This window comes from Oryctolagus cuniculus, chromosome 9, assembly GCF_051225735.1.
Source record: "Oryctolagus cuniculus isolate XC-2025 breed Fujian yellow rabbit chromosome 9, ASM5122573v1, whole genome shotgun sequence".
Classification (NCBI taxonomy): domain Eukaryota; kingdom Metazoa; phylum Chordata; class Mammalia; order Lagomorpha; family Leporidae; genus Oryctolagus; species Oryctolagus cuniculus.
In genome coordinates, this window is record NC_142875.1 from 125,139,617 (window position 1) to 125,151,425 (window position 11,809).

At 52.1% G+C, this 11,809-nt stretch overlaps 1 protein-coding gene across 1 annotated transcript; it reads right to left on the reverse strand.

Moving 5' to 3' along the window:
• Positions 1–1,004: 1,004 nt before the first annotated feature.
• On the reverse strand, positions 1,005–8,880 carry MANSC4 (MANSC domain containing 4). Its single transcript, XM_002712727.6, has 3 exons — positions 8,523–8,880; positions 5,719–5,853; positions 1,005–2,435 (listed from the first exon to the last, which is right to left on the reverse strand). Exons 1-3 carry the CDS (start codon positions 8,749–8,751, stop codon positions 1,798–1,800), a joined length of 1,002 nt encoding a protein of 333 aa, XP_002712773.2. The 5' UTR covers positions 8,752–8,880; the 3' UTR covers positions 1,005–1,797.
• Between the last annotated feature and the right edge of the window lie 2,929 nt (positions 8,881–11,809).

An 11,809-nucleotide genomic window follows, 5' to 3' on the forward strand; every position in this document is an offset into this window, starting at 1 on the left:
TAGAAGTCCTAGTTTGTTAAAAGATCTGTAAGCACTTCATATTTATATATATACCTAAAGAAATTTTAAAAATAATGAGTGCATAAATAATTTGTAAAGACAACTTCCTGATTTATTTATGTAAATATGATTTTAGAATAATGTAAATCTTGATATAACCCCACCCAGAATTTTTTTTTCCCTATAATTATTGGGATAGATATTGATAAAAATGTACTACCTAATAATATGAATCAGCAAGTTAAGGTAAACTGGCTTAGGCTTTAAAAGTTTTTTTTGTGGGACTGGCACTGTGGCGTAGTAGGTTGAGCATCAGCTTGCAGTGCTGGCATCCCATGTGGGTGCCGGTTTGAGTCCCGGCTGCTCCACTTCTGATCCAGCTCTCTGCTGTGGTCTGGGAAAGCAGTAGAAGATGGCCAAGTCTTTGGGCTTCTGCACCCACGTGGGAGACTGGGAAGCTCCTGGCTTCGGATCAGCCCAGCTCCCCTGCTGTTGCAGCCATTTAGGGAGTGAACCAGCAGATGCAAGATCTCTCTATCTCTTTGCCTCTGCTTCTCTGTAACTCTACCTTTCAAATAAATAAATCTTAAAAAGAGATTTCCCCTTATCTGTTCCCCGTGGTTACAAGCTGTGTTTTGCTATCTGTTTTCACATTATTAACAGGTTTTAGGAATGTAATGAAACTAAATTTTAAGGTCATTAGAGATTTGAATCAGAGTACAAGTATTATACATTTAAGACTCTGAACTCAAGATTGAGGGAGTAAATCAGGTGTAGGATTTGGACAGAGTTGGGGCCAGCGCTGTGGTGTGGTAGGTTAAGCCTCCGTCTGTGGTGCTGCCATCCTATATAGGTGCCAGTTTGAATCTCAGCTGCTCCACTTCCGATCCAGCTCCCTGCAAATGGCCTGGGAAAGCAGTGGAAGATGGCCCAAGTGCTTGGGCCCTTTGCACCGTGTGGGAAACCCAGAGGAAGCTCCTGGCTCCTGATCAGCCCAGCTCCAGCCATTGGAACCATTTAGGTAGTGACCAGTGGGTAGAAGACTTTGTCTCTCTCTGTAACTCTGCCTCTCAAATAAATAAACCTTAAAAAAAAAAAAAAAAAAAAAAAAGATTTGGACAGAGCTATACCCAGGAAAACAGTACATGTGAGTGAGGGATTTCAGCTCAAACTTGCAAGCTTTATTCAACAGTAGTTAACAGGCATCTCAGCTTTGGAAGATGGGGGGAGGGGCTGAGAAAGATTATTCCATAAAGCAGAAAGCTAGATGTAAAACAGGAACTATGACAGTGACGCTTTGCTGAAGCCGCTAAATGTCCTACTAGCACGTGACAATGACCAGACCTTCACTGGGAGATAAATCTGATGATATGGGGACCTGGGGGCTCTTAGTCTAACAAGATGCTGATTATGGACTTTTGAACTAGATTGCTTATGGTTAATTAAGTTCTGGCTTCAGTACTTAGTAGCGTGTGGCCTTAGGCAAGATCCTTAACCTGCGTCTGCCTCCATTTCCCCCTCTGTGTGATGAGATAATGACAGTTTTAAGGGCTGTGAGTCAGTACAGCTCAGCTAATAGCCACAGGGGGCGGAATCTCAGAGCTGTGGCCAAGGTAACGCTATTCAAAGAAATAGGAAACAATAAAGCAGTTAGGTTTATAAGGCATCTTTTTAGAGATTGGTAGGAGCACGCATCCTGTGTAATTATTTTTTAACCAATCTGCCTGCCTCTTAAAACTAATCACACTACCCCTGAGAGCTCTCGCTCTTGCTAGATCTTTCCCTGGACAGAGTTCTTCAGCGTGTACGTTTCTCGCCTCGCCGGCGTCCTGGCTTTCTCTGTCCTGGTCGGTAGTGGCCCTGCCGCTTTCGACAGCACCCAGATGCCAAGAAAACTACACAACAGCAAAGCAAGATGGCGGAGCTGCCCAGGGCCGTGGGGGCCAGCCAGGCTCTTGCAGGCAGAGCCCCCTGCATGAGTGTCTCGCCTGCATCGCCAGCTGTGTGGTTCCCGCTGTTGGACCCCTTGGTCTTGTTCAGTGACTGTTTGCTGCTGTTGAGGCGGAATGGGGCAGCCACGTGAGACAGTGCCGAGTCCGTAGGCGCAAAGGAAGGGGAGACGGTCATGTTGGTGACCTCCGTGCTCCGTGACCCAACGTCAGCCTTGGTGGTAACGGAGTTATTCAGAGAAATGAATCTTGTCCACACACCTGCCGTTAATTCCTTGGAATAAATGGTCCCGTTTGTGTCTGCAAGCCAGCCTCGAGGTGCGGTGGATGACGGAGCGGGGGGCGTCTGGTTCACCGTGGTGGGTTCCTGTTGATCTTCATTCATGGCTTTTAGAATCCTTAGTCTGTCCCACCTGTTAGATGAAGATCGGGTATTTAGGTGTGTCAGAGGCAACTGGCCAAAAACCAGCAAATCTGGGTCGATACCTGAAAGAGAAATAAGGCATCATTTGTTTTTTGTATAAAGATTTTTTGTTTGTTTGAGAGGCAGAGACAGAAAGAAACAGACACGTAGAGAGCTCCCATCTATTCGTTCATCCTCTGAATGCCCACAGCAGCCAGGAGCCAGGAACTCCATCCAGGTCTCCTGTGTGGGAGGCAGAAACCCAGCTCCTGCAGCCATCAGCTCTGCCTCCCTGGGTCCACGTTAGCAGGGAGCTGGAACTGGGGCTCAGACATGGGCACTCAATACACAACGGGAGCCTCTGAACCAGTGGGCTGAACACCCAACCCTGTTTGACTTTTCATTTCAGAGAAAACCTGACAGCACGGTTTGGATTTACTGCTGTGACTTAGTGAGCTACATGAAATTCAAGTTCTACCATCCCCTCCTTCCTAAGGGCTTGTGTATCTTCACTCTCTAGGACACTTTCTGCTTCAAACAAGTGCAGCTACCCCCAGGAGAGGGCTCTGGCTGTGTTTCTATCAGGCCTTTACACGACCATGCCCAGTGTTAGCCCCGGAGCTGCAGACGCAGTATCCATCGGAGATCCGATACTTTATTTATTTGACAGGCAGAGGGTGAAGAGGCAGAGAAAGAAAGATTTTCCATCTAATGGATTCTTGAATGGCCACAGTGGCCAGGCTGGGCCAGGCTGAAGCTTGGCACTCATCTGGCTTCCCACGTGGGTAGCAGGGGCCCAGGCACTTCGGCCACATTCTGCTGCTTTCTGAGGTGCATTAGCAGGGAGATGGATCAGAAGTGGAACAACAGGGACTCAAACCAGCACTCAGAAGGGATACCAGGGTCACAGGCGGTGGCTGAACCTGCTGCACCACAACACCGGCCCCAATAGAGCATTATAAGATGCCGTTACGTAAGACAGGGCCTGAGAAGTGTAGCTGATCGCATGAACAGAACCTCCAACTTGATCCGAGGTTTCTCTCCTGCCCCTAAACACTGCAGCCCCCGTTTCCCTTCTGACCTGCTTCTGCTCCTGTAATCCGACTTCCACCCTCACCAGTGCCTCTGCGGCCCCGGCTGTTTCCGTTTCCTGATCATCGTGTCTCCTTGCAGAGGGTTCCCTCGTGTCCCTGGTGCCACTGGCTGTCCTCTCTTTGCCATTCCTCTCCCACCCCTCCCTGAGCCCCAGGTCCCCTTGGATTTTACCCCAGATGGCTGGCCTGTAACTTCTCTTTGCTCTGCTGGTTCTCGTCTGGTGCAGACCTTTGGTGTGGACTCCAGTCTGCGGCCGGGCCCTGACCCGGCTGTAGGCTCTATGCTGTCTGTAGTCCGTGGTGCTCAGCTCTGCTCTTCACTGCTCACTCCAGCTCCCCCACCGACCTCAGCCCTCACCGCCCCCCACTGAGGGCCCTGAAACCCGCATCGCCAAGTGTTTCCTCTTTCTACGACTTTGTGTCTCTGGCATTCCCCGGAGGTTCCCCTAGATGTCCCCCATCATCCTCCGCTGAAACTGCCTGAAGCCAGACTCCTGACCCCTTCCCCTTCCCCTTCCTCTGTCACCCCTCCCTGTTGTCTGCTGCAGATAGGGCCTCGCTCCCCTGGGTTCCCTCTATGCAAACAGCAACCGACTCCTATCTGCCCTCTCCTCTTGGGGCCTGGCCCCAGGCTCCTCGCGGCAGGTTTTCTCAGCAGCACCCTGCCTTCAATTTCCCTAGACTGGGATCACCAGACCTGTCACCTCCGTTATGCCATTTTCTCATTTACATCCCTTTGTCGCTTTGCTGTTGCGGGCAAAGTCAAACCACAGCTCTGCTGTCCACAGCCCTCTCCTAGCCATATCTTCCTGTCCATTCCAAGCGTCCCCTCCTGCAGCCAGGCCGGTTTTGCTCTCCTGCACTCTGTGCCTGACCCCTGCCAGGAAGCCTCCCTGGGTTGATCAGCTTTCACCCGGGTGCCCCTCCTGGAGCCTTTGACCTGAGGCGGCAGCATCACCCATTTTCCGTCTGGTCTTGGACGGCTCACACTCCTGGTCAGACTTTGCATGGCAGTCATGTGGTCAGGCACTGGAGGGAAGAGAGGTGCTGGGACCGTCTGCACGGCCAGGCCCAGCCTGCAGCGTGAGAGGTCTGATGAGCGGAAGCTGAGAAAGGAAAGCATCCCTTTTGTATTCTGAGGGCAAGCATCTGCTCATTTCTGGTCACTGATGTGCACTCCAAGGTGCATGCAAAGGACAGTTCAACGTGTGTTTCTCTAAAGTAGACTGCACTGCTTGTCTCAGGACCAGTGACAGGCTAGCATGGTCTGGAAGCGGGCCGAGTTTCCCTGCCCTCACACCATTTTTTGTACATTTGAAAGAATATGTTATATGAGAAGCAGAGACAGTGAGAGGAGAGCCATCTCCCATCTGCTGGGTCAGGCCAACACCAGGAGCCTGGGACTCAATCCTGGGGTCCCATGTGAGAGGCAGGGACCCAAACACTTGGGCATCACCTGCTGCCTCCTGGAGTGTGCATTAGCAGGCAGCTGGGGTCAGGAGCAGGGCGGGGACTCAAGCCCAGGCCCTCCTAGGGGATGTGAGTGTCCAAGCAGCAACTCAGCTGCTGCACCCAGTGCCCCCCTCCCTGCTCCCATGCGTCTGTGCAGAGTCCTTGGACGCAAAGTCCATGAACCACAAACTGCCGTTTTCTTAGTTTCCTAGTGGCACCATCAGCCACTGCAGTAGAAATCCCCACTTGGGGGACTGGCGCTATGGCATAGCAGGTAAAGCCCCTGCCTGCAGTGCCGGCATCCATATGGGCACTGGTTTCAGTGCACCCACGTGGGAGACCCAGAAGTCCTGGCTCATGGCTCCTAGGATTGGTCCAACTCTGGCCACTGCGGCTATTTGAGAAGTGAACCAATGGATGGAAGAACCCTCTCTCTCTCTCTCTCTCTGCCTCTGCCTCTGCCTCTCTGTAACTCTGCCTTTCAAATAAATAAATCTTTGGGGGTGGGGTGGGAGAAATCCCTACTTGGGCTCTTCTTCAGGGTTCCCAAGATAGATGAAATTTAGTACTTAACCTCAGCCAGTGGTGAACAGTTTGTTCGTGGCTGGAATGAATTCACCCAGCGGAACATGCTCAGCTAAGGGGGACTCTCCTTTGAGTTTCTGCCCTGGATGTTCAAAACATTCCAGACTGAGAGCCCTGGAAAATGATGAGTCTGGGCCTCGTGCACGTTTACTGCAGCCAGATTCCAGGCTATACGTTTGGCTCTCCTTGAGTCTTACCCACCCCCTTCAACAGTCTGGAACCAGGGCACCGTTACCGCCTGTTATGTTGTACAGGATGGCGCTGGGCCCGGGCTCCAGTATGCAGCTCTCCAGCGTGGGGCAGTGGACATGGAGGCAGTTGATGTTGTCGTGCACCGGGTCGTGGTGGAAGACAGCCACGTTGCAGGAGACTGGAAGGGAAGCAGGCAGGACGCATCAGCGCGTGTTCTTTTTTTTTTCTTTTTCTTTTTTTCTTTTAAGATTTATTTATTTACTTGAAAGTTAGAGTTACAGAGAAAGGGGGAAAAACAGACAGACGGAGAGAGAGAAAGAAAGAAAGAAAGAGAAAGAGAGAGAGAGATGACCTTAAGATGGGTGCACAGAGAGACATGGTATCTCTGACCGAAATGGATGGAGCTGCTGAGAAATGTGCCTTTTGGGATGCAGTGAAATAGTTTGAAGCCAGGAGCCAGGAGCTTCATCCCGGTCTCCCACGTGGGTGGCAAGGGCCCAAGGAATTGGGCCTTCGTCCTCTGCTTTTCCCAGGCCATTAGCGGGGAACGGGATTGCAAGTGGAACAGCCAGGACAGGAACCAGCGCCGGTATGGGATGCCGGGGTCACAGGCAGCAGCTTTACCCACTATGCCACAGCTCCGGGCCCCGTGCTTGTGGTCCTGATTCCAGGGCTGCATGAGTTCTGGGTAACTTGCGTTTCCCTCAGGGGTCAGACTTCTACGGAACAGCGGGGAGCACGGATCCTGCTTCTCGGGAGGCCAGAAATGCCTTCGTCAAGAGCACACCGCTTGATTTTCTCTAAGTAATCCCTCACTCGCTCCATTGCGCATGGGACAACCTACAGTCGTTACTTCTTAATCCCAGGGTTCTGTGTTCTTGGAAGTCAGTCGACAAAACCTTTGGGTGGGGGGGTGGGGTGTGTGTGTCATACTTCCAGGTGCAGTGCCCCCGTGGAACGCCAAGGGGGTCACCAGATGGAGAGATAGGAAAACTCACAGGGAATCCGATGCTGTCACAGAAGATTCGGGAGTAACAGGAAGGGCAAACAGTAACCAACCACTGCTTTCACAGAGAAGCCTAGCTGGTGGGAGGGAGCAGGCCACGTGAACTTGACCTTGGCTCCAGCGGCAGGTCTGCTTTAGCCCCAGCCCCGTGTGCAAAACCACATTGCAGGAAAGCCTGATGGGTGTGAATAAAAGAGGCGGGGAGTGGGTCAGCGTGTGGATCCTAGTGGCGGGGCAGGGAGGGGGGCGTCACTTGTTCATGCTGGCTCCCCTTTCCTAAGCAAGGGGGCTCCTTAAAGTTCATTGTTACTTCTGGACAACCTGAAGTCCGATCTGTCCAGTGCCAATCCCCAGTGTATCACCATGACACATGCAGTACAACAGGAACCATGGAATCTGAGCTACACACTGGTCAAAGCTATCAACTTTCTTAATAAAATGGGATGACAGAGGGGTCATGTGCCCCTGCCAGATCCCAGCTACTGTGGCGTTGCTGCTGGCAGCCCCTGTGTGACTTCTGAGTGCAGAGAACTGAGGTGCATATATCTGCACCTGACTTCTGGGACACCCTCCTGTTTGTGCACCCTGCATTCTTCCAGAAGGAGAAAGACTAGGAGGACAGTAACCACTAATATATTACTAATACATTGTAGCTTACCAATGCATTCCAGAGAGCTGTGTTGTAGAGTGTGGGGGAAACGAACCAAAGAACCATTTAAGTTTGATACATTGAAATTTCCCAGAAGAAAGGGGTTGATGCTGCTGCTGTCGGGGAATGATTTTCAAAGGAGGCCTGCATGCCTGTGTCCCAGCTGCGAGCTGGGTCTCGGCTTCAGGCTGAACAGAGGCTGCTGTGCCTTGCAGCCCTTCCTTCTTCTACAAGAGAGCACGTGGGCCCGTTGGCAGCTGCAGCGGCTCTAGAACATGACGCTGTCGAGGCTGCGCAGGGTCCCCCCGCGTGCATGGACCAGCCGGTCCGTTTATACCCTAGGAAAATGCAGGAAAGCTCTGGCCTCTCCCTTGCCTTCCCCAGGGAGGGCTCCGGGGAGTGCGAGGCCACGGGAAGGCATAACTGTGGCATGCTGCTTTCTCCCCAGGGTTCTTTCTCCCCTTGCTCACTTCCTTGCCATGTTTGTGCCTGGTGAAGCTTTGGAGGCGTGGCCCTGCGTTTCTCACGCCGAGGTCTCCGCGCAGAGCAGCGTGTTTGCTCTCTCCAAGGCGCTCCAGCTCTCCTCTTGGAAATCCTGTCTGCGGAGAGGGGTCCCAGGCCTTGGCAGTTCCTAAGCTGGTACGAAAGCACGGAAAGAAAGTGCGGAACAACCAACCCAGGGAATTATTTTAAAGTGCTGCATTGCTTTTGCTCTTCCTTTCCAAGTAGCTTTAAAATCTTGGGGAAAGAGAAAAGTAAATGAGAAATAAAAGTCTTTAGGCATTTGCAACTTGAAATGCTGCCACTTGCAACTGTTTTCTAATGGCAGGGCTTGAGCATATGGTATATAGGTTGCTTACACCCAGGCCATATTATAGATTAAAAAAAAAAACATTTTAGGAGCATTTGACAACATGATTTTTTTTTTTCTACTTGGCATGTATGTGGCTGCTTCCCTCCATAGCATCAATCAGTCAGGATTCCTTTCACACAGACCACATTTGGTCAGCCCACATTTTCAGCATCTGACCTGAGACATGTAGCATCAGAGGAACTCTTTGAGAAGGAAATCATGAGCGTCTTAAAAAGCCACGCTCGCTTATCTGGGGCCACTGCATTACGCCGCCGCCAGCTCCCTCTCCCGCCCTTCCCGGCAGTCCCCCGGCGTGCACCTGCCCCGTCCCGCACCCACCTTCCTTCCGCAGGCAGCAGCTCCTGCCACACCTCTGGCCCGTGCTCTCCCAGTAGTACCTCAGGAACTGGGCGCCCCGCTTCTGCGACTCCTCCAGGTCGATCAGGAGCCCCGGGAAGCGCCGGATCCAGCAGTCCCTGTAGAACACGGTGGGCGAGCAGAGGGTGTCGCAGGGCCGGCCGGCGCCCAGGAGCAGGATCGCGGCTGTGGCCACCACAGCCACGTGCATGTCTCGGGGCGGCGGGGCCGGCGGGAGAGAAGGGGCTCAGAGGCGTGCACGCGTGCTCTGGGCTGGAGTGCGGCCTGCACAGCGCAGCGCGGGTCAAGGCCGGACTGGAGACGCGGATTCGCTCCTCTGCTTTTCTTCTGCTCTGACAGTGAAGTCCCAGGCGCCGTTACAGAGCCCGCACAAAGACAGGTGGAAATTCAAGTCCACAGTCTTTCTGGGCAAGACAATCCCGGAGCCGCTTAGCTTGGTGAGGGCTCGGGTCCAGCAGACACTAGGCGCCTTCTGCGCGCACCTCTGCTGCCTTTTGAAGGAGCTTGTTTAAATCCCGGGTGTTCAAGTTCACTGGAAAATCTGCTTCCGTACGGCTGCTTTTTTTTCCCCATAAAAATCTGGAAAAGTCAATAAAAATTGAAACTGGGATCAAATTTAAATTTGTAGTGATGGGAAAACATTGAACCTAGGTCCTGGGTCCTGGTCACTTCTTGGGGGCCAGTCCCAAGCTTTCTTTAAGGGGAGACTACAGAGCCAGCCATGGGGATGTGTTCAGAATGCAGAATGCAGACGGCTACAACGACGCGGCGGAAGTGGATCTGTACTGTTCCACCGAAAGCGGGAAGCGTGGCTCACAGACTGTGAAAGGTGCCAGGTGGGGATTACCCAGTGTATTTTCTGATATTCATGCTTGCAGGTTACCGGGGAGATGTCCTTAAGATGAGCATACAAGGCCGGCGCCGCGGCTCACTAGGCTAATCCTCCACCTAGCGGCGCCGGCACACCGGGTTCTGGTCCTGGTCGGGGTGCTGGATTCTGTCCTGGTTGCCCCTCTTCCAGGCCAGCTCTCTGCTGTGGCCAGGGAGTGCAGTGGAGGATGGCCCAAGTGCTTGGGCCCTGCACCCGCATGGGAGACCAGGAGAAGCACCTGGCTCCTGCCATTGGAGGGTGAACCAACGGCAAAAGGAAGACCTTTCTCTCTGTCTGTCTGTCTCTCTGTCTCTCTCTCTCACTGTCCACTCTGCCTGTCCAAAAAAAAAGATGGGCATACAGAGAGACACGATATCTCCGTCCAGACCGGAACGGAAGGAGCTGCGGAGAAATGTGCCCTTGGGATGCGGTGAAATAGTTTGAAATTTCCTTAGACAGATGGAATTGCTCCACTTGCGGTGCCAAAATCCTAGAAAAGCCAGTGGAAGTGGTCTCTTGCTCTCATGAAGCTTGTGGGATCCGTATCCCATGGTGTCCAGGACTGCAGGTTAGTGAATACAGAGAGTAAACTGCTGTCTGTTTCGTATCCACTTTTATGTGACACATTAGTGATAATCAGCTTTTGGCATAAAGTACTGTTACAAAGAGAGCTGGAATGTTGGAGTCAGGTGCATTGGGAGTGGGGGGTCGTAGACGGCAGAGGCAAGACACAGCCTCTCGCCTGTAGTCCATTTCTCTCCTACCTTTTGCACAGTGAGTCATTCACTCAGCCCGGAACTGTTAACATTCTTTGAACTTGGATCTCTCCATCCGTTTCCTAGTCAGAGGCAGCCCACTTCTCCCATGTCTGTTGACTTTTAGAAGCAGAACAATAATACTCAGTACTGAGGAGGAAAATACATGAAACTGAATAACTAAAACTCATTTCACTTTTCTTCCAAGCAAATCTTGTGTGCGAACTCCGAGCCTTGCACAGGCGCCTACTGTGTGCTCCACTCTACGGAACTTCTTGTAGAAAAAGCAGGTTTCAGTGGGTTTCCTGCCAGCACCCCTGCTGCCCCATCTGTGCACAGAGGAGCAGGAGGCGGGGCGTCCCAGTGGCCATGTCAGGGGCAGAAGGAACAAAAGGTTGCTTCTTGTGTTTCCATGAGATTCCTTGCTGTTGTTAGGACATGCCCTTGGGGCATAAACTGGAGTGACCACATTCTGCCCCTGTGACCTCCTGGCCACACTGCATGTCCTCCTTTTTCTTCTGCAACACAGGATTCCTTGTAGCTTTCCTGTGCCCTGCAGGGGTAATGGAACAATACACAATTGTGTAACTCCCTTGCTGGCACAGGGTATTCAAATAGATGTCAAAGTTTTATTTTAGTGCATTCTTAAAGGCTTAAAATTTTTTTTATTTATGATTTATTTATTTATTTGAGAAGGGAGAGAGAAAGCAAGCTCACTCCTCGGCCTCCCCCTCCCCCCATTATGCAGGTTCACTCCCAATGCCCATAATTGAATCTGGGAGCCTGGAACTCAATCCAGGTATCCCACATAGGTGGCACGGCCCCATGACCAGAGACCTGCTCATCACCTGGTGCCTCCAGGGTACACATTAGCAGGAAGCTAGAGTCAGGAGCTGGAGCTGGGAAGTAAACCCAGGAGCTGCAAATTGGAACACAGTGTCCTAGATTGTGTCTTAACCTCTTGGCCAAAGACTCGCCCCAAAACTTCATTTTAGAGGATCTACCAGGTCCAATCCCAAACCCTGTTTAAAATGTTTCAAACACATTTTTGTGATGATTACATGAACACTCAGTTTGGGAACAGGTAACTTCTTGGTTCAAGTAACTTGAAAAGGAAGAGTAGAAACGGTCGGCATGGGGGAAGGAGGACTGGCAACAGTTTCACAGCTTGTCCTCCTGGGATGAACTTGTAGAGAAACACACAGGACCACTGCATTATGACAACATGGTGATATCTTGTAATTCCTTCTGATGACATGCTCTTTTTTTTTGACAGGCAGAGTGGACAGTGAGAGAGAGAAACAGAGAGAAAGGTCTTCCTTTGCCGTTGGTTCACCCTCCAATGGCCGCTGCGGCCGGCGCACCGCGCTGATCCGATGGCAGGAGCCAGGAGCCAGGTGCTTTTCCTGGTCTCCCATGGGGTGCAGGGCCCAAGCACCTGGGCCATCCTCCACTGCACTCCCTGGCCACAGCAGAGAGCTGGCCTGGAAGAGGGGCAACCGGGACAGAATCCGGCGCCCCGACCGGGACTAGAACCCGGTGTGCCGGCGCCGCTAGGCGGAGGATTAGCCTAGTGAGCCGCGGCACCGGCCCCGATGACATGCTCTTTAAGAAAACATTTA